General features: G+C 38.0%; 3 protein-coding genes across 4 annotated transcripts in view; 2 read left to right on the top strand and 1 right to left on the bottom strand.

Annotated features, from left to right (window-relative positions):
* The first annotated feature begins 30 nt into the window (after positions 1-30).
* fn3krp (fructosamine 3 kinase related protein) lies at positions 31-4,069 on the top strand. Of its 2 annotated transcripts, none has more exons than XM_052552646.1 (7): positions 31-317; positions 396-552; positions 1,479-1,630; positions 1,719-1,810; positions 1,928-2,010; positions 2,108-2,230; positions 2,450-4,069. In XM_052552646.1, exons 2-7 carry the CDS (start codon positions 412-414, stop codon positions 2,786-2,788), a joined length of 930 nt encoding a protein of 309 aa, XP_052408606.1. In that variant the 5' UTR covers positions 31-317; positions 396-411; the 3' UTR covers positions 2,789-4,069. The 2 variants fall into 2 exon arrangements, with proteins under 2 accessions (XP_052408606.1, XP_052408598.1); XM_052552638.1 differs by having other exon boundaries at positions 36-317; positions 408-552.
* A 2,186-nt stretch (positions 4,070-6,255) lies between these two features.
* tbcd (tubulin folding cofactor D) overlaps positions 6,256-20,869 on the top strand; it is a 28,367-nt gene continuing 13,753 nt past the window's right edge. Inside the window, exons 1-15 of the mRNA XM_052552618.1 lie at positions 6,256-6,725; positions 7,029-7,079; positions 7,158-7,255; positions 7,365-7,466; positions 8,133-8,279; positions 8,458-8,513; positions 9,068-9,200; positions 10,018-10,063; positions 10,157-10,289; positions 10,390-10,532; positions 10,628-10,688; positions 10,827-10,901; positions 10,998-11,092; positions 15,990-16,146; positions 20,084-20,141. Coding sequence (XP_052408578.1) covers positions 6,557-6,725; positions 7,029-7,079; positions 7,158-7,255; positions 7,365-7,466; positions 8,133-8,279; positions 8,458-8,513; positions 9,068-9,200; positions 10,018-10,063; positions 10,157-10,289; positions 10,390-10,532; positions 10,628-10,688; positions 10,827-10,901; positions 10,998-11,092; positions 15,990-16,146; positions 20,084-20,141 — 1,524 coding nt within the window. The 5' untranslated portion in view covers positions 6,256-6,556. The remainder of the gene's footprint in view (positions 6,726-7,028; positions 7,080-7,157; positions 7,256-7,364; positions 7,467-8,132; positions 8,280-8,457; positions 8,514-9,067; positions 9,201-10,017; positions 10,064-10,156; positions 10,290-10,389; positions 10,533-10,627; positions 10,689-10,826; positions 10,902-10,997; positions 11,093-15,989; positions 16,147-20,083; positions 20,142-20,869) is intronic.
* On the bottom strand, positions 11,302-15,215 carry znf750 (zinc finger protein 750). The gene is made up of 3 exons (XM_052552627.1): positions 14,715-15,215; positions 12,410-13,678; positions 11,302-12,279 (listed from the first exon to the last, which is right to left on the bottom strand). Exons 2-3 carry the CDS (start codon positions 13,633-13,635, stop codon positions 11,658-11,660), a joined length of 1,848 nt encoding a protein of 615 aa, XP_052408587.1. The 5' UTR covers positions 13,636-13,678; positions 14,715-15,215; the 3' UTR covers positions 11,302-11,657.

Raw genomic sequence — 20,869 nt, 5'->3', positions numbered from 1 at the left:
ATCCATATTTACAATAGGACACACAGGACATAATAAACAATGCAATTACCTTCCAAGCATCCAACAGGATGATATAACAGAGCAGCTTTAATTAAAGGATTGATTGAATTAAATGTATACGGATGTATTTTCCTTATTTTCTTGAATTGAGTTCACAGTAGATGGCGGTAGTGCGCGAAATTGGTGTGATCCGCAAAAATAAAGGGAAGAAAAGAAAAAGAAGAAGCAACAGTAATCCTGCGCACCACTGTGTTTTTATCCTGTGTTTGTTATATGAGCGCATGTTAGCATCCGGGGATATTTCACAACACCTATAAGTAAGTAGGATAGAGTAATATGAACCCGTTTTGCAGAAACGCTTTTTTTAAATATTGATTTTATGGTTGTATGCTATGCGCATGGTGCAGTGAGATGGAGGCGTTGCTGAAGAGAGAGCTGGGCACATCTCTTCTGAAGAGCACTGGTCATTCAGGAGGAGGATGCATCAGTGAAGGCCAGAGCTTTGACACTGACACTGGCAGAGTGTTCGTTAAGATCAACCACAAGATTGAGGTGATCACATGAACACGAACTCAATGCATTGACTTTGCATTGCACACTTACAGTGCTATTTGGAATAATAATATAGTGTGCTATTATAAAGCACATACAATCCACAAATGTCTTGAATCATTCAGGTTTGTGAAAATCTCTTATATATCTTATTTATCTGATCAAAAATACAGCAAAACAGTAATATTGTGAAATATCATTACAATTATAATAACCGGTTTCTATTTGAGTATACTAAAAAATGTTACTTATTCCTGTTATGTAAAACAGATTTTTCAGCATCATTGCTCGAGTCTTAAGTGTCACATGATCGTTAAGAAATCAATCTAATGTGCGGATTTGTTGCTCAAGAAACATAACTTTATTGTTGAAAACATTTAATATTTGTGTCGAAATGTTTTTTTTTTTTTTTTTTTTTCTTCTCAGGACTCTTTGATCATTAGAAAGAACAGATTAGATTTTTTGTAAGATTATAAATGTTTTCACACACACACACACTCAAAACATTTTTGATCAATTTAATGCATTCTTGATAAACAAAACAATCAATTTATTTAAAAAATACACCGAATGCAGAAAAGGTTGACTAGAATCAACATTTCCAAGTTCAGAGGTCAAAATTCCATTGAAATTTCACATATTATTTGTTTTACATTAGTTTACAGTTTTATACTGTTATTTTATCAGTTCGTCTGTTTCTGTTTGAAACTACAATGCATTATGCAGCGTCATTTTATATACATTATTTCAAAGTACATCAATTCAAGATTTGTTGATCATTGTGCCATGTAACTGTATACACTTCCATTACAAAGTATCAATAGATTATGTAAAGTGTAACTCTATAACTATCAGAAAGTACAAATCATTTACTGTTTTTTTTTTTTTTTTTTTTTTTTTATGTTTTTTCTGATCTTTCTCTGCAGGCTAGAAGGATGTTTGATGGAGAGTTGGCAAGCTTGGAAGCGATCCTGGCTACAAACACAGTGAAAGTGCCCAAGCCTGTGAAGGTGGTGGACCTTGAGAGAAGTGGAGCTGTTCTCATAATGGAACATGTGGAGATGAGGACCTTGAATAAGTATGACGCAAAATCATGTGAACCCACTGTAATAGGAGTGAGAATTGAGTCAGTAATACACTTTTTAAAATGCTTAATGTTTATGTAGATACTCATCAAAGCTGGGGGAACAACTAGCTGACCTGCATCTTGACAACAAAAGACAGATAGAGAAACAAAACAAGGAACAGCAGACTGTTGGTAAGTTTTAATGTATTTATTTCTTTATTTTTCCCCCAATATTGCATTGGTGTTTTAATTTAATTTATATAATTTTGATTACATTTATTATTTATTTGAGTTTCTCTGTTTACAAAGGAAAAGGATCAGGAACATCTGAAATACATATAGCCAACAAGTTTGGCTTTCACGTGGCTACCTGCTGTGGTTATATCCCTCAGGTCAGCAACACAAGGGTGTTTAATCAGAAACACAAATGGGGTGATTCATATTTAAACGATTGGCAATTAGAGGTTTTATCCCTCCTTTGGATTTCAGGTAAATGATTGGCAGGATGATTGGGTGTCCTTTTTCGCCCAGCAAAGGCTGCAGTACCAGCTCAGCCTGGTGGAACAGTCATATGGAGACAGAGAGGCCAGGGAATTGTGGGCCAAACTCCAGGTAAACCAAACTGCTCAGATTTTTACTTAAGCTTCATAACAGCCAAAAATACAAAAAGATATTGTCTCTAGTTTTCAAATAGAGTAAACATGAGTAAAGCCATATATTATTTTAAAGATCCCTTATTCCTTTTATTTAATGACGAGCTAATGATTCAGTCTGTAAGCCTGTATACAGTGCTGCATTTGTATTTAAGTCAAATGGTTTCTCTTTGTTTAGCTGAAGATCCATCAGCTGTTTACAGACACAGAGGTGGTTCCAGCTCTGCTGCATGGAGATCTTTGGGGAGGAAATGTGGCCGAATGTTCTGACGGTCCCATCATCTTTGACCCAGCATCGTTTTATGGCCATTCAGAGTTTGAGCTGGCTATTTCTAGCATGTTTGGTGGTTTTGGGAGCTCATTTTACAAAGCTTACCATGAGAAGATCCCCAAGGCCACTGGTTTTGAAAAGAGGCAACAGCTTTACCAGCTGTTCCACTATCTGAATCACTGGAATCATTTTGGTGGTGGCTACAGAGGTTCTTCTCTACGGATTATGAAGGATCTAACAAAGTAGATGCACCCTGATTCTTTAAAGGGTTACTTCAGCCAAAAATTCAAATTTAAGCCATAAATTACTCACCCTGAAGTCATCCTAAGTATATATGACTTTCTTCTATCAGATGAATTCAGTTGGAGTTATTAAAAAAAATTGTCTTTGATCTTTCAAGCTGTTTGATCCAACTTAGTGGGTGTTGTACTCCATCCGTCCTTCAGAAGTTTAATAAAAAGCTCATCCAATAAAAAAAAAGGGTCTAACACGGCTCCGGGGGGTGGACAAAGGCCTCCTGTAGTGAATCCGCATGTGGAAATGCAGCGGAGAGATCAAAACAAAACAGCGGTCACTAATTAGAAGTACAAAACAAGGATTTGTAAAGAATATCTGAGGATTTCAATATAAGCCAAGTGGAGACTGGTTTTATTTTGCTAAAGTAAGGAAACTTTGCTTCCTTTGCTTCTGTTAAACATTCGTTTTCACGAGACTCAGAAGCGCATGTTCAGTGCTGACCTCATACGTCATTCCCGCGGAACTGCTTCTGTTTTATAACAGTGAGCGCAAGCTAGATTAAAGTGATTATTATGCTTTGAATATGGATATTTTTCTTACAAAAATTCGATTCACTGCAGGAGGCCTTTGTTCACTCCCCAGAGCCATGTGATACACTTTTTTTTTTTTTTTTTTATGGATAAGCTTTATATTAAACTTCTCATGGACGGATGGAGTGCAACACCCGCTAAGTTGCATCAAATGGCTTGAAAGATCAAAGACAAAAAAAAAAAAAACTCCAACTGAATTAATATGAAAGAAGAAGGTCATATACACCTAGGATGACTTCAGGGTGAGTAATTTATGGTTTCATTTTCATTTTTGACTGAACTAACCACTTAAGTCGTCATTAATAAATGTAGGTGCATTGTCAAGATGAAAAAGTCTTAATATAATTTCAACAGATAAAAAAAGAAATATATATATATTAATGCTTCCAAACATTGACCAAAAAATAAGTTGTGTAGTATACATAATTCCTTTTTTTATTTTTGCGAATTGCACTTCAACTTGACTAAATGATTATGCTCTTGAAGAGAGCCTCATTTACAAGACTCCTTGCTTTAAAATGTGTGCACTAAGTAGCATCATATGAAAAGTTTCATTTCACTACGGTATTACTAAATGTTTATCTACTGATGATTTAAAACAATCTTAGTGAGCTTTGTTGTTCTGTAAACTTGCAGCTTGCTGGAGTCTCATCAAATACATAAAGGATGCTTGGACAGTCAAATAAAATCTTAAAAACAACTTTGTGTTGATGTGTTTTTGATTGTATTGAAAACCTTTGATAGATACTTGTGTGTGTTTTCTTTGGCAGAAAGCTACAAGTAAAGTTTTACGACTGAAAAAATCCTGGTAGTATGAAAGTTGGCCATTCCATAGCCTGGCCATATCGAAACGTCTGTCACCAAGTTGTGTCTAAAGTATGGAGCCAAAAGAGTCTCAATAAAGATAAATGCACACACTGCATTCACATATGCACACACAGGATACACAAATGCACAAAAAATTCACAAATGCACACACAAAATTTAAAAAGCACAGAAGATTCACAAATGCATACAAAATTCACAAATGCACACAAAATTCAGAAATACACACAACATTTACATATCCACTCAAGATTCACAAATGCACAGGACAAGATTCAGAAATGTATTTCTGATGCACACACACATACATCTTGATTTACAAACTGCTTGCGGTCTGTGAACTTCACTGCATTTGTGTGTGGATTTTGAGACTCCTCTGACTTGGCTCAACACACAAATGCCTTTTTTTAAACAGGGAATGATCTGCAACCAATCAGATATCTCCCTTGTTTTAGCCAATCCCAAGAATGCACCCCACGTGGGGGATTGTTTACTTATAAGCCAATCAGCGAACGGCTCACTTTCCTCAGCGAACTATTCACTTGACTCATGCAGCGAACGACTCCCTTTCCTCAGCGAACGATTCACTTTCCTCACGAGTCATGCAGCGAGCGACTCACTTTCCTCAGCGAACGATTCACTTTCCTCACGAGTCACGCAGCGAACGACTCACTTTCCTCAGTGAACGATTCCCATTCCTCACGCAGTGAAGTTGAGCAAACGACTCACTTTCCTCACGCAGCCGGAAACCCACTTTTCGCAGCCGGAGAGTCACTTTCCTCTCTCAGCGGACCACTGACTCTCTCTTCATGTAGGGACCGAATATTATAATTAAAGTGACTTCTATATTGCATCCAAAAGAACATTTATATATATTTAAATATTCAAAAAGGTGTATATTTTTTTTTACTTTCATTAAAATATTTCAATAAAATCAAATAATTGCCTATTGCAAATTTATGAATCCATGGTTAACTTTTTTTCTGCAGTCACTGGGCTATATGTATGGAGACATGTTTTTTATTTATATTTTGTAAAAAATAATAAAAAATAAACCTGAATTGTAATCATTCTAAACATCTGTATTTTCATAAATAAGTAGGCTATAATATGCTGCACCACATGCATATCTTGCTGTGTGAAGGAGTTCATGTGATTGGCTTATAAGTAAACAATCCCCCCACGTGGAGTGCGTTCTTGTGATTGGCTAAAACAAGGGAGATATCTGATTGGTTGCTGATCATTCCCTGTTTAAAAAAAGGCATTTGTGTGTCTAGCCAAGTCAGAGGAGTCTCAAAATTCACACACAAATGCAGTGAAGTTCACAGACCGCAAGCAGTTTGTAAATCAAGATATATGTGTGTGTGCATCAGAAATAAATTTCTGAATCTTGTCCTGTGCATTTGTGAATCATGAGTGCATTTGTAAATATTGTATGCATTTCTGAATTGTGTGTTTATTTCTGAATTGTGTGTGCATTTGTGAATTTTGTATGCATTTGTGAATCTTCTGTGCTTTTAAAATTTTGTGTGTGCATTTGTGAATTTTGTGCGCATTTGTGTATCCTGTGTGTGTATTTATGAATTATGTGTGTGCATGTATGAATCCTATGTGTGCATATGTGAATGTAGTGTGTGCATTTATCTTTATTGAGACTCTTTTGGCTCCATACTAAAGAAATGGCTAGCTAAATAATATTGTCAATATTATAACAATAAACAGTAATAATCATCATCATTATTTTGTAAATTAATTTTAAATTACGCGATACAAAGTTTTGGTTTGGAAAATGGGCGGATGGATAGTGTAAATAAAATATATTAGTCTATGAGATATTGTTGACTGTAGTAGCTAACAGGCTACGCTAAGTTTTAAATTCTGATATGCCCGTTCAGTTATTGTTCTTTTTACTATATTAAATACGACATTGTCGTAAAAACCACAATTTTATGAAAGAGAATATAAGATTTTACAATTTCCTTTATGTTTACAAATTGAAAGAAAAAACGCGTTTTTTTATTTATTTATTTTGATCCTCTCTACTTGCCGTTGCCGCGCGCGACAGCAGCAGCGTGAGCATCATAATAGCACGCCGGATGCACTATACTTCTTTCACTACGCACTTTTGAGATTATGCCAGTTTAAGACGACTTGGCAATCTTCTGACTAAGACAGCGAGTAGCTTTTAATGTATGTTTTGCAGTGTATTAGAGAAACGGAGAAGTGACTGGAGCTGGAGTTTGAATAGAAATCAGTTTTTCATTGTGAGCGGAGGCGACTTCAGCTTGAATTTGTCTTGTCACTTTTAGCGCATCTGTAATCTGATCAACCAGAAAGAGCCCTGACATCACAGTGATAGATAATGTCGGCGATGGAGACTGTGTGTGATGGAGAGGAGCCTGAGGTAATCACTCAGGCCTGTTTGCTGTCTGAGTTCAGTGAGAGAGGAGAGGTTCGAGCTCTCATCAGCAGTCTGCCGGACATTCATGACGACACGGTCAGCAGAGAGGCCACCATCGAGAAATTTGTCGGTGAGACAGTTTATCATGTATATCTATCTGTATGTCTGTATCAATCTGTTAGTCTAACTATATATCTGTTTGTCTATCTATCTATCTATCTGTCTGTCTGTCTGTTTCTATCTGTATCTATTTATCTGTCTGTCTAAATATGGTTACTTGGCTATTGTTTATTGAAATGCAGAAGAGTATGTTGATGTGTTTGTATGATTTTATTTTTATTTATTTATTTTGTGCACAATATATAAGATGATATAAGACAATATAAGAAGACGTGTTTAAAATGTCAAGCTGTGCTTTGGGTAACTTTTGCAGTTATCATGGATCGCTACCAAGAACAGCCACATCTTCTGGATCCCCACTTAGGTAAGTTAAAGGGATGAATGTGATGAATGTGCTCTGTGATTGAACACGGCCAGTAACGCTGTATTTACTGTTGTGCAGAGTGGTTGCTGAACATGCTCTTGGAGATGATCCGCAATGAGAAGTCGCCACCTCTAATGGTCCATCTGTGTTTCAAATTTCTCTACATCATCTCAAAGGCAAGATGGTGTACAGCTCTCTAAATCTATCTGATAACCCCTCTGAAATCACAGAAAGAGGGATTTGGGGGTTTGTATCTGATTTTGTGATTCCTTGTTTCCCCTGCAGGTCAGAGGCTACAAGATCTTCATGCAGCTGTTCCCTCATGAGGTGTCAGATGTTCAGCCAGTTCTGGACCTTTTATGCAGACAAGACCCAAAAGACACTGAGGTGAGTAAGTCCCTCAGTTACTCATCATAAATTATCTAATAATGCTGTACAGTTAATCTGAGTCGTGCATTAATTTGAGTGCTGACTCCTAAAGGGAGCGGCTTGATGGAGCGCAGGAGATGCAGATAACTTGATCTTTACCTTTAAGAAACTTTAATTAATGCAACAAACAAATCTGCTTTGAAAATAAAAAATTACATTAATTGGTAATTGCAACATTGAACTAAAAATATATAACGCCTGCGCACATACTAGAAATCGTGAATATAAATAATCAGCAATCATGTTGAAGGATATATAAATAAAATAAAAAAATCGATCCATCTGCCCTTTACAGGGAACATCAGAGTTCCTGTGGCTCAGTGGTAGAGCACTGCGTTAACAAAAAGTTGTGGGTTCAATTCCCAGGGAACACACATACTTGTAAAAAAAATGTATAGCCTGAATGCACTGTCGCTTTGGATAAAAGCATCTGCTGAAAAGCATAAATGTAAACTTGGAAGTCCTTCCTAGAAATCCTCAGTGAATAGTTTCAGGTAGTAAGTAGTTGCAGCAGGTCACCATTTATCACGTTTGGGAAAAATAGCATCCATGTGTGTCATTTGTAATCTAACTTTCCCGAAAGCACAAAATCATCTAATTAGTGACTGTATGTTTCTTTATTAGACCTGGGAAACACGCTACATACTTCTCCTCTGGCTCTCCATGACATGTCTCATTCCCTTTGACTTGTCCCGTCTGGACGGCCACCTGTCCACTGACCCCGGGCAGAACAGAGAGTCCATCATGGATCGGATTCTGGCTGTTGCCAAGGTAACACCCTCAATCACAGACCACTCATAGACTTGTCAACATTTACATTGTATGTCAATGAGTCCAAATTAGTAAGCACTATTTTAGTTGTATTCATTTATTCTCAGTTTTGCAAATCATATATTTTTTTACTTGTACTTATCATTACCTATGTGTCATTAATGATGTTTTGCTACAGTCCTATCTCAGAGTGAGTGACAAATCTCGAGATGCTGCATCAATGCTGGTTTCTAAGTAAGTTACATGTTATGTGTTCTTTCCCCTATATGTGGGTTTATTATCTGGATAACACTGGGCAATATGTCAAATAATTAAATCTTTTGGCTGGCCAAATTAATATGAAATGTTTTTTTTTTTTTGGCTTTCATTTTCTAAAGATTGTCTCATTAGACAGTATTCACCATGTTTCTGTGTCTTACCAGAATGAGAGGGTTAAGACTGAAATTATTGCCTCTTGTTAAACTCAATACAGACTTTGAGCTTTTATGAATCATTTCAAAACTGGGAATATTTTCCAAACACTTATTTGCATCATCAGTCATAAGGCTTCATTTAATAAAATGTTTTAGTAAAATATATTAGCAGATACATTTTGTTGTTTAGGCATTTAGTCTACTAATGTACATTATATTGGTGCATATAGATAAAAATGAAAAAGTATTGTTCTTCCTTGGATTCGTTTGAGTTTTACATTTGACATATTGACAGCTTTACTCCCTGACCAATAGAGAGCACTGTTTAAACACGTTTAGATTATTTCTTTGCTTGAAGGATTATTATCTGCACAGGTTTGTGACTCGTCCAGATGTGAAGCTGAAGCGTCTGGGGGATTTTCTGGACTGGTGTCTGACCACCATCTCTCAGACCAGTGAGATTACCATGGAGGGAACTGTGACCCTTGATGGAGCTTTGCAATCCCTGGTGAGCCTCCAGTCACATGTAGGACTGTTCATGTTCTCCACTTCCTCTGTTTTTCTTTTCAGGAGAATTAAAATATTGAACATTCAGATTCTTGGCATTAATAAATGGATTATATAAACAGAATGTCATTGTCATTTGCAGTAGATGTTAACGTAGTTATCTTTATAGTCGTAGGTGTGAATAGGCCTCCTTTAGACCTATGATTCCTGCACTTGTTTAGAAGCTGCACATATTTGCCTGGAGAGGCAGCATTTGTTTTTTTGTTTTTTTCCTCCTAACTGTATTTTTTTTACTGCCGTTTTAAAATGCCGATAATCGCTCATTGCACTGACTGATCTTTATCAGAATTAGTTTCTTTGCAATGAAACCTCATGCATGGTTTAAAGTCCAGAGAGCTGTGAAAATGATCCTGCTGTTGTTATTCTTTTGTAAAGCTTGTCTGTATCACCCGAGGCGCTCAAAACTGGCTCTGTGTGTCGAGAGTGCCTGCGGTGCTAAAACTGCCATCAGTGATTTGCATGTATGCTTTAAGTGCCACAAGGCTGTGAGCAGGAACTAACTTGATAATTACATGAAACTGCTGCTGGCACAGATTAATGGGATTCACACAAGTTGAAAATTGGTTTAATAAATTTGGCTTAATATCAACTTGATGATTTATAGATAATGTAGCGCGGTGGGTAGTTAGGGTAGCTCATTATTTCCCAACCCGGGGTAGTGTACCGCAGGGTTGCATAGATTTTGATAAAATGTTTAAAATAATTTAAATAAATCTCATAAATATTTAGATTTTTAAAAATAATTTATTTCCCACCAGGCCCAGCTCTTCAAGCATGGGAAACGTGATGATTTCCTGCAGTATGGTGTGTATATATCTTTTTTTTATGTCTTTCTTTGGTCTCTATAAAACTAGAATATAGATGAATGCTTACTAATCTTTACCTGACTGTTTGAAGCCCCAACAGTGCTTCAGTGCCTGAATCAGAAGAGAATATTGGAGAGTAACCAGGCCACATTGCGTAAGCTGGGTGTGAAAGTGGTCCAGAGACTTGGCTTGACCTTTCTAAAACCACGTTTGGCCAAATGGAGGTAATTGAGGAGTGATGTATCGACAAAATATGATGACGTGAAACAAAGGATGCTTAAAAGTATTAGCTAGTTTGTAAGCATTTTGTATAACTACATCTAGATACCAGAGAGGAAGTCGGTCGCTCGCAGTGAACCTGGCCCAGTCTTCTGTCACTGGAAGTGTAGAGGCTACAAAAACCGATCTAGAGTCTGTCAGTCAGGAGGAAGACTATGACATTCCTGAGGAGGTAGAAAATATCATTGGTAAGTATTAATGCACGTTTTCGTATGTTTTTGTTTGCTAAATTATTAAATGCCCCCATGTACTGTACTGTTCATTTGTTTATTCATTGTTGCAGAACAATTGTTGGTGGGACTGAAAGACAAAGAGACAATAGTGAGATGGTCTTCTGCCAAGGGGTGAGAACTGTTATCTGGTCTAGGTGTGATAGTGTAAATTGTCTGCAATAATCCCTAGAGTTCTAAAACTTTTCAATAAAATAAAAGCAAAAAATGATTCTTTGCTTAACTGGTCTTTCTCTTTTTAACCACCTACAGGATTGGAAGGGTAACTGGTAGACTACCTAAACAGCTTGCAGATGATGTGGTTGAGTCCGTTTTAGAGTGTTTCAGGTGCGGCATGATATAAAAGGAGGCTGAGATGTTATGATGTGTTTTCAAATACTTAGTGGGGTATTTTTCAATGACATTTGTCTTCACATTTTATAGTTTTCAGGAAACGGATAATGCCTGGCATGGAGGCTGCCTGGCTCTTGCAGAGCTTGGCCGAAGAGGACTGCTGCTTCCTTCCCGTCTCTCAGATGGTTGGCTTGCCTTTTTTTTTTTTTTTTTTTTTTTTTTAACTTTTGTAGTCAGTTTGAAAGCTACTGGATTTTATTTTCCACTGACATAAATTGTAATATCATAGCTATAATCATTGTATATAATCATATCTCCCTTACACCATACTCAGGTTTCAAAAACATTTATAAACAAACATAATTCACTCTATGCAAACACTTAATTCAAATACTTCAAGTTTAACAAGATCCTTTATTTAAAAAAATGCCACCACCCTACTTCCTTTAATGATCTGTTACATGTTTTCTCAAAGCACACAATATTCTCAGTGTAAAATCTGGGCTGCCCTTTTTCTTCCAATCTGTGCTTAATGTTATACACTAAGAATATTTTGGAATTATCCACATTTACATTTATGCATTAAGCAAATGCTTTTGTCCCTTGGAATTGATCCCATGACCTTTAAACAAGCAGTTTTACAGACATAAATAGAATAATAATTGAAGGCTTTCATGTAGACTTTGGCCGTCTTCCTGTAAAGTCTCTTGAGTATTGATATTTTCACTGGAGCTCCATTCTGTCTCTGAATCAGCAGTTTTGTGACCTCTTTCTTTGAGTTCGAGCAGGTTCTTTGACCTTAGCTCTTTTGGTAGTGTGCCTCAGAGGTCTATTGTTTACCCGTTTTTGTCCCATTGCCCGTGTGCTCTGTCTTGGTGTGTCTGGAGTGTCTTTGGCTGGGCTCTTGTCTGGGGGAGGAAGACTTTGACTGCTCTGGCCTTCAGTCGTTTCTTGTTGGCCAAAAGAGGAGTCATTGAAAATGTCCTTTGAGCTAGCTAACTGGCACAGAGCAAACGCAGCAGAGTGCCTCTGGTCACATGGGTCTATTTCTTGTTCTTTGGGTGGAGCAATTGTGCATACCTCAGCATTTATAATGGTTTGTCTTTCTGGAGTTTCAGAGCCTGTGGTGTCGAGCAAGGCTAGGTTGTTGGATTGAACCCTGAGGCAGAGGTTGAGCGGTGCTTCTTCTTCACTACTTTCTGAATCATAATGGAGCTTGCAGTCAGGGTAGTGGTGTGTCATATTGCTGCTGGATACGGCCTGGTCTCTCTTTGAAAGGTTAAGAGGAGCTGGCTCTTCCTCAGTATCTTCATCTTCCTTTTCTGATGAAATATCACTGCTTCTTGCAGAAGCTGTGGTTTGTGGTTCATTCCTTAAAAGATAAGTAAAGACGTGTTAAGAATGGAGTAATTGTTAACATGCAAGTGGGCAACCTAACAAGATATTATTTCATTTGATTGTGATGTAAAGTGTCATTGCTTAGTTACAATGAGATTACCTACCTCTCTTTATTTTGTAACATGCTGTCTTGAGTTTGTCCAAATGATTTCTTGGGTAAGTTTTCAGTTACTGTAGTTGCCACTGGTTCAACATGCTGTGATTGACTAACTGGGAATGACTCCCCATGAGAAGCATGCCTGAGTGTAACAGGGATTCGCTGGGTGACATCTGCGGTACTAGGCCTGTCTGGAGATCCAGAGGCGGCGCACCCTTCTAAAGGACTCTGGCGAGTACTTTTGTCCACTGTTTTGTGTTCCTGGAAAGCCCTGTCCTCAGAAAGTCTGCTGTAAGATTCAGGATGAGGTAGGGGTACTAAATGCCCTCCATACTCTCGAGGATAAAATCTGTTGCTGTACACATCCAGAGGAAGGTACCTGGTTCTCTGTAAGGACATGGAAAATTCAGGGTGTTGGTAGAGGCTGTAGGGTAGAGGTGGACCAGGGATAATAGAATGGGCGTATCTATAGTGGTAGGGATGGAGAAGGGAAGTACTAGGTGGGACCAAAGGTGATGGAACAAGAGGTCTTTGGGTGTCTCGAGGTATAAGTTGGTAGGCTGGGGTGTTTGCTTGGTTGTGTGAGTAGGATGTGTAGAGAGAATGCAAGGGCCTCTCAGATACCATGTATGATGGATATTCTGGTATTAGAGGAAGAAGCGGTGCTGTGGAAGCAGGTGGGGCCCAAGGTGCCATTTGGTGGTAAAACTGAGGAATGGCTGAAGTAGATGATTGATCATCTTTGTGTGGAGACTGAGCTAGAGCTTCGCTTTCACATGTTCGTGCAACTGGTGAGAAAGCTGAAGATATTTTGTTCTGTTCAATGTCTATGTCTCCTTTTTTGTCCCTGGTCTCACAGATTTGCTCAGTCACATCTTTAGTGACCTCTTTGATGGGACTTTCTCTTGTTCCTTTGCCCATCTTCTCTTGTTCAACCTTTTCGTTGACCCTTTCTATAGATTTCCTAACTTCAGCTTCCAGGGGTGGCTCTTTGCCCTTTTGGTTGAAGGGGAAATTATGCTGGGAAGGTCTCTGCGTTTTCCCTGTCTGTTCTATGCGCTGGGACACCATAGAGATGGAGTTCTTGCACAGGTTATACTTCATGTGGTTGAAGAGATGAGACTTGATGTTGCAGGTGAAGGGACATTGGAAACACTGATATTTGAAGGGTTTGCCAGGGGGGCGGGGAATGTAATGGGGTTTCTTCGGTTTTCTTCCCTGGAGAGTGTCCATACTGGTGCAGTTGTCCAAATCCAGTACTGCGAAGTGTGTCAGCCTTAAAGAAAAAAGAAAAAAAAATTACTGTTTTGCCACACCCTGAAGCAGAGTGTCCTCTCTTTGATTGGCCAGGAAGGTAGTGACCCAATAAAATGAGAGTTTGCTAGTTCTTCTCCCCTTAACTTTTCAACTAGACTGTAGCTGTTCTGTATTCTTTGTTGGCCTGCGCGTTAGCATGACATGCTGTGGCTTCACTGCTGAAGCCAAGGTAGGCCTGTAGAAACATGCTCCCTTTATTCAAAACCTGATGGCGTGGGAAACCACATACACCTGTTTCCCATGACCCTACCTGCAGGATACAAACTCTAGACATTTAAAAATTGATTTCACTTACACTGTAAATGTAGAGGAGCTACCAGAGCTATTAGAATGAAATTGAATCTGTTATAATAACATCTGGAACCAATTGGACTGCTTCATTGCTTGAAGGAGATTCTGCACAACAACCAGGATACATAATGGTCCGGTAAGTGTGCAAAGATTTTGGGGCCTGAAGGTTTGAATTGGGAAGCAGAAGATTGATGAAAGAGATTGCCAGGTAAGTTATGCAGAAAATGACTCCGCCTTTAGAAACCTGTTTGTCACAGGCTGTCGCAAGAAGTGGTGGCTCAGGTTTTGGCTCCCATGTTTCATATGAAGCCGCTCCCTCCGCAAGGCACAAATTAAAGAATTTTTGTATTTCATTTTGCTGTTGTATGTCTCATTTCCTTGTTTCTTGGTAATATTAGTCATTCTTCTCTGGGCACAACGATGTCTTGTGATTTCAGCATCATACAAGACCTTACATTTTGAAATTGAATTTTTTGGTTATTTTAGATATAGACTGAATATTACATGTACAACCACATGGCAAATACATTAGAATATTTCCTACACCTAACAGGTGCATCTGTTGTCAGCAATTTAGAGCTACCCCTGAAACACCTGCTACAAAGTACATCAGCAATTCAGCCTTTACAAACACTAAAAGTACATGTTGACAGCAATAAGAACAGCTGCCACTGGAAATCTTAGTGTCTTTGATGCAGCCTTACCTGTATTAAGACGCGTTGTTTGAGATGTTGGATGTATCGTCGATGGATGTATGTCCACAGTGGACCTCCTGAAATGTATGATGGTCCCACAGTGGAACAGTTTAGATGACTTGGTTGTCCTTGTGAGCAGGTGTCTGTTCGTTTAGGAGTTCTGTCTAGTTTCTGATGAGTCTCTCACGTCCTCTCTGAGGTGTTGACTCTGTGGGGTGGAGTCTATGCCCAAGCAGTAGAGCCCTGAGGCAGCATCAATGTGCCTGATATTTGGCAAGCCCCAAGCCACTATACGTTGCTAGTTTGCCTCCTGTTTCACCTGCTAGCAAGAATCTACATGGACTAGAAGCCAGACAAGACTGTTTGTAGCTTTTGTTTGCCTGAATGGTTAAATTAGCTCAGGAGTCATAGTGTTAGGTGTGAAGCAGGTTGGAGGATGTAGTCAGAGGGGTGTGGAGATATTGAGGACAACCAGTGAGATTTGCATGAATCCAAATGTGTGCGCTACTCCTGATGTAAAGTGTCTTTCAGAATGGTTATGGAAATGCAGCTGTTTTTCCACCAGATCTGGATCTTAGTTTAATTTAGCTAATTTCAATGGTAGATTCTAGTGTTGTTTTGAAAAATTGATTCACAATTATTTTCATGTAAAGCATGAATCATGAGCTCAATTTCAGCTCCACCTAAGATTTTAGAAGACAGTTCCTTCTAATGGGGTTCTTCCAAAAGTGAACTAGCAGTACTCTCTACCTCTTGTGTGTCTATTTATGCACCACTCACATTCTATTATATAAACGTCTTGAATCAGTAAGATGTGTTCCCATGGCTCAGTGGTAGAGCATTGTGTTAGCAGCGCAAAAGGTTGTGGGTTCAATTCCCAGGGAACACGTATACTGAACAAGAATTTTCTCTTCATCAAAGAATCCTGAAGTATCACGGTTTTCACAATAAATTAAGTAGCACAACTTCCAATATTGACAATAATAAGAGGGAAACTTTTTTTGAGCAGCAAATCAGCATATTAGAATGATTTCTGAAGGATCATGTGACACTGAAGACTGGAGTAATGATGCTGAAAATTCAGTTCTGGCAACACACAAAAAAAATAACATTAAAATAAAAAAAAATATATAAGTTATTATAAATTGTTACAATATTGGACAGTGTTACTGTTTTTTAACAGTATTTTTGATCAAATGAATGCATATATAAATATTCTGAAATATGTTTTTGTTGACCGAAGTAATTATTTTAGTATACTAATATTTTGTCTGTATTCTACAGTGGTGCCTCTTATCATAAAAGCTCTGACATATGATGAGAAAAGGGGCGCATGCAGTTTGGGATCAAATGTACGTGATGCTGCCTGCTACGTGTGCTGGGCTTTCGCCCGTGCCTATGAGCCAAGTGCACTGGAGCCTTATGTCAACCAGATTTCCAGGTACGAGCCTACCACCACCACCACCTCAACCACTGTGCCTTACTGTGACATTATTCATGTTATTTATGCCATATATCAAATTTACTAATCGAGGCACCAACCTTTGGTAAATAGCTTGTCTCATTCCATTTATGCTGCAGACAGCTGGCCTTTTAAAATGATTAAATATATTACTATTGGCTCTTAATTCACATAGTTAACTTTACAATGTTATTCATTATTTCTAGTATCCCAACTCATTAGATTACCTGTGTGACTCACGTCCAGATTTTTAATTATAAAATATATATATAATTTTTTTTTTTTTTTCTTCTTCTCCCCCAACCCTTGATGGAAACTGACTCCTGTACACCCACTGTTTTATGCATGCGTTTGGTGTGACCTTTCTTAGATCTTTGTGAAGGTGTTTTTTGGATGTTCTCAAATGAAAGCTCTTTCCACCAGAGCCAACTGTGGTGAGAGCTGATCCGATTTCAGTGGCGGGTGAAATTGACAGCTCAACCTGGGTGGCTCTGTTGACCTTATGGTTACACTTTCTCTCCAATAAAAATAGCTTTTTTGTTAGAGAGGTTAGACTGTGGAATGATTAGTGAGGCTGGCAGCAAATCTGCAACCCACATACTGAGAGCTCTTTGTTTTTTAGTCAGCAAGCTGCACAGTATGGAGTAAGAGCAACTGACCATTTTCACCACACTACCTGGTAATTATTTTAAGAAAAGCAAATTATATTAAAAAAGAAACAGCTGTTTGACATAACTCCATCTCAAGAATTGAGTGTTCTTTTTTCACTCTGTGAACATCTAGGGAGATTTTTTTTAACATCCAGTAGAGAGGTTATGGCTTGTATTACAAATGTCCAAAATAAACCGTTTAACAGCCCCTTCTCATACCTGTTCGCCTGGCTGTAGTTATTCACCGCCTTAAAACCAGTTTCTACACCTCTCACAGCTCAGAACCTCTCCCTTCTGTGGATATACAGTGTAGTCTGTTGGTCTGTGCATCTGTTAGTACATTACAAATTAAAAGTAGAGAACAAGAAGATACTGCTTTGCCGAACCTGACAAAAGATGATAAACCTAAATGAATATTTCACCCCAAAATCATCTTCTGTCTGTGAACAGAAATAGAGAGATTTGAAGAATTTTCACGTAGCTCTTTTTCCACTTTAAGCTTAAAAAAAATGACTAAATAATTCAGAAAAAGCTAAATTCTCTGGTTCGTATTATTTGTGTGCTTTTTATACCAACTTTTATTGCTTTGTGTGACAGTGAAACTTCATATCTGCCAAGGATCTAAAATAAACACATTTTCTGTGCCGATTTTGGGAGAAAATCTGTGGAATGGATTTAAAGATAATAAAGTGTGCACAGATTCGATGTGGTTGGCGGTTATGGATCAACAAAAATGTGTTGTTCTCGTTCTTTTATCTTTCACTGTAGCATTAACTGTCACCAGTCAAGATGAAATGTTATGATTTTTGGATCGAGTCCAGATTTCTCTTGTACAAGACAGCGAGCATTATTTTAATGGATCTTTTTTTTTCAGATAGCTAACGTATTTTCCCATGAGGAAGTTGCCTATTTGCTTTAATTGTGGTGCTTGCTAGTATTATTGCTACCTAGACTTATGGTTAGGGCTTTTGCTGTTTTTTAACTTTGCTGAGTAACTGTATTGTGTAATTCTTCTTCAAAATCTGCCGTGCTCTGTTTGTGTGGTGAATCAGCTCAGCGAAACGGTTTCCTCAGCAGAAAGCATTTTTCCCTCCCAGGTTCAACAGCAAGCCTTTCAGTCACCATAAAAACATAATGATATTACGAGAATGACAGCTCAAAGATGCTCCGCCGGCACCCCCCCCCCCCCTCCCTTTTTGGAACAAGTGTGGGCCTGTGAGTAACTGACTGTGCATTACTCGTTCAGTTTGTTGGCCCTCCCCGTACCTTCCCTCCTCCCTATCCCCACGGTGCTGCCAGGTTTCGTCTGTTGTCGTGGGTTTCGGTCGCCATTTGGCACCGAGGCTGAAGGCCTGTCGAGTCCTGTTCTAATTTCATCAGCAGTCAAAGGTTGTTTCTATGAGCTCACTGACGCTATCAGAAACTGTGTCATTGAATGAAACTTCTTTTTGTTTTTTTTCTTGATTTTTGAGACATGCATATATACACACACTTTTTTTTTTCTTTTTTTTTAAGAAATTAATTTGAAAATGCATTAAATTCATCGTGTTGGTAAAGATTTTTACATTTTTACAAAAATGTATATTTCAAGTAAATGCTGTTCTTTTGAACTTTCTATTCATCAAAGATTCCTGAAAAAGGTTTTCCATAAAAAAATATTTAGCTGCACAACTGTTTTCAACATTGATAATAATAATAAATGTTTCTTGAGCAGCAAATAATCAGCATATTAGAATGATTTCTGAACGATCACGTGACACTGAAGACTGGTGAAATTATGCGGAAAATTCAAAATTGCATCCCATTTATTACTAACTATATTTAAATAAATCAAGTTCTAATACTAATTCACGCTATTGCACCTTTTACTGTAATTTGATTGAATAGATGCAGGCTTCTTTCATAAAACTCACAGACTCTATAAACTTTTTCAAATGTAGTGGATATGCAAATATTTACAAAATACTAAACATAATAAAGCATCTTTTGTCCCCTCTGACTTTGTTTTTTGGCACAGTTCCCCCAGGAAAGTTCCCTTGAAAATGATAATTCTGTCATTAATTGCCCGAACTTGAACTTGTTTCAAATCTGTACCGCTCTTTCTTCAGGGAAACAGAAAAGGAGAAATTTGGACTGATCGATTTTTTTAAAATTGCAGTTACAGTGAATTGAGACTGAAGCTTCACATAGCATGCCAAATCACCTTAAAATTTGTTAGTATTACTCATGCATCATATTCCATTCATCCTAGGTGCATTCATGGGAAATTAAAAGTATCAGTTTCTCGAATTATGAGTGAACTGAATCTTTTCAGTGAGTCGATTGATGCAGAACGCATGAATCATTCTTAACTCAATGATCTAGTAGCACTGGATAACAGTCAGTGTAGTGAATGTTTTTAGTGGATAACAACTATTGGTGTTTTTGTAAAGTAAAGGTATTGTATGACTTTAAAAGCCTGTGAATATAGCTTACAAGACTTGTAAGCCACCTACATGATTATGCTGCTTTTCAAATAAAATAAAAACTTCAGTGGCCATTCATTGTAATTGCATTTTTAATGTTAGACCAGTACTTTAAAAAATGATCCTTTTGTGTTCGATAGAAGAAAGCATGTAAAAGGAAGAACTATCCCTTTAAGTCATTTACAGTTTACAGACAACAGGTTTCGATAGTTTCTCAATTGATTGTGCAATATACAGAAGAATGCAAGACATTATTCTAAAACAATAACAGTGACATGTCTAGCTCTGTATGCATGTTCAGTCGCTGTCCATTTTATGCTGCTCCAGGCCACTATCAGTTGTTCATCGAAACCAGCATGGTCGTGTTAAGCCCGTAGGGTTTAGCGTGTGTATGTTTGTGTACTTCATTCTCCCAGGCTGTGAGTGACGGTGGGAATACCTCGCGGGCACGTTCACACAGCTCGACTCAGGAGGAGGAGGAGAGGTGGAATAAAGGGAAAAGTGTGCAACAGGCTTATGAGGGCACTAAAATGATAGATAAGCTATGAGAAGAGAAGTACACACTTGTTTTTAATAATATGCCTCATCACTGGGAGTGAAAGATCTGAAGGTTTAGAGAAGTGCATGTTTGTGTGAAAGCATTGAATGTGTGTCAAACGAATGAAATCAATTTTTGTTTAAATGATTTCTCTGGGGGGAAAAAAAACATACTTGGCTGAAATGTATTGATGCATGGTATACAGATGAACACTTTATGTATGCCAGACTATCTCTTATTCTCATTTGCATGTATCTTTACAGCGCACTGGTCATCGCAACTGTATTTGACAGGAACATCACCTGCAGGAAGGCCGCCTCCGTGAGTTTATCCTAAAAACCTTTTTAAAAACGAAACATTTGTGAACTGGTTACAAACTGTCAGTACAAATGCTGTCTTGTATTAGTCAGAAACGAAGGTAGTCCAACCCTAAACTGCCTGCATCTGTTGAGTCAGTGTTACGCCAGTTTCACAGCAGTGCACAGCTAATAAAAGAGCGTTCACATTGGAAGTGTGAGCTGCGTCCTGTTTCTGATGTGAACACTCTGTGTGCCGGATAAATATGTGATTCTGATGCATTTCTTTATAGTTGTCTTGGCGTACTATGCTGGGATATGATTAGAGGCTGTGCTACATATATTACATTTTCTGTCATTTCAGTTGACTGGGTTGTACATTTTCTGCCGTGCTCTGATTTTATTAATCTGTAGAATATTTGAATATTCTTTTTAATGTGATATGGATACCACAAGAAGCATTTTGAAACATTTTTATTGGTTGGAGTGTCTGTTGACACTAAGTGCAAATAGCCTTGTGCAAATCTTGTTGGCAGTAACTCTGTCAATGCTTTGCTTGCCAATGGACTGATATATCACACGTTTTATATTGTCACCACTCTATTACTGTAACAGAGTGTAAAGTTGTCCTTAAAGGTCCAGGAAGAGAGTGACATAACTTTACTGATCGGCAGGTTCAAAATGATGAAGGGTTCCCTATAAGATAGCATTCATTTATGATTTTAATAATTTAATTAACCTTACATTTAATTA

Source organism: Carassius gibelio, chromosome A3 (genome assembly GCF_023724105.1).
Source record: "Carassius gibelio isolate Cgi1373 ecotype wild population from Czech Republic chromosome A3, carGib1.2-hapl.c, whole genome shotgun sequence".
Taxonomy (NCBI): Eukaryota; Metazoa; Chordata; class Actinopteri; order Cypriniformes; family Cyprinidae; genus Carassius; species Carassius gibelio.
The sequence above is the reverse complement of the archived record's forward strand: the minus strand, read 5'-3'. Positions and strand labels throughout refer to the sequence as shown.

Bases quoted from the DNA above. Each gene is read 5' to 3' on its own strand.
- fn3krp (XM_052552646.1), top strand. From the start codon at position 412: ATGGAGGCGTTGCTGAAGAGAGAGCTGGGCACATCTCTTCTGAAGAGC. The intron at 553-1,478 runs GTGATCACATGA...CTTTCTCTGCAG, and splicing joins AGATCAACCACAAGATTGAG to GCTAGAAGGATGTTTGATGG. The intron at 2,231-2,449 runs GTAAACCAAACT...CTCTTTGTTTAG, and splicing joins AATTGTGGGCCAAACTCCAG to CTGAAGATCCATCAGCTGTT.
- znf750 (XM_052552627.1), bottom strand. From the start codon at position 13,635: ATGGACACTCTCCAGGGAAGAAAACCGAAGAAACCCCATTACATTCCC. The intron at 12,280-12,409 runs GTAGGTAATCTC...TTATCTTTTAAG, and splicing joins ATGTTACAAAATAAAGAGAG to GAATGAACCACAAACCACAG.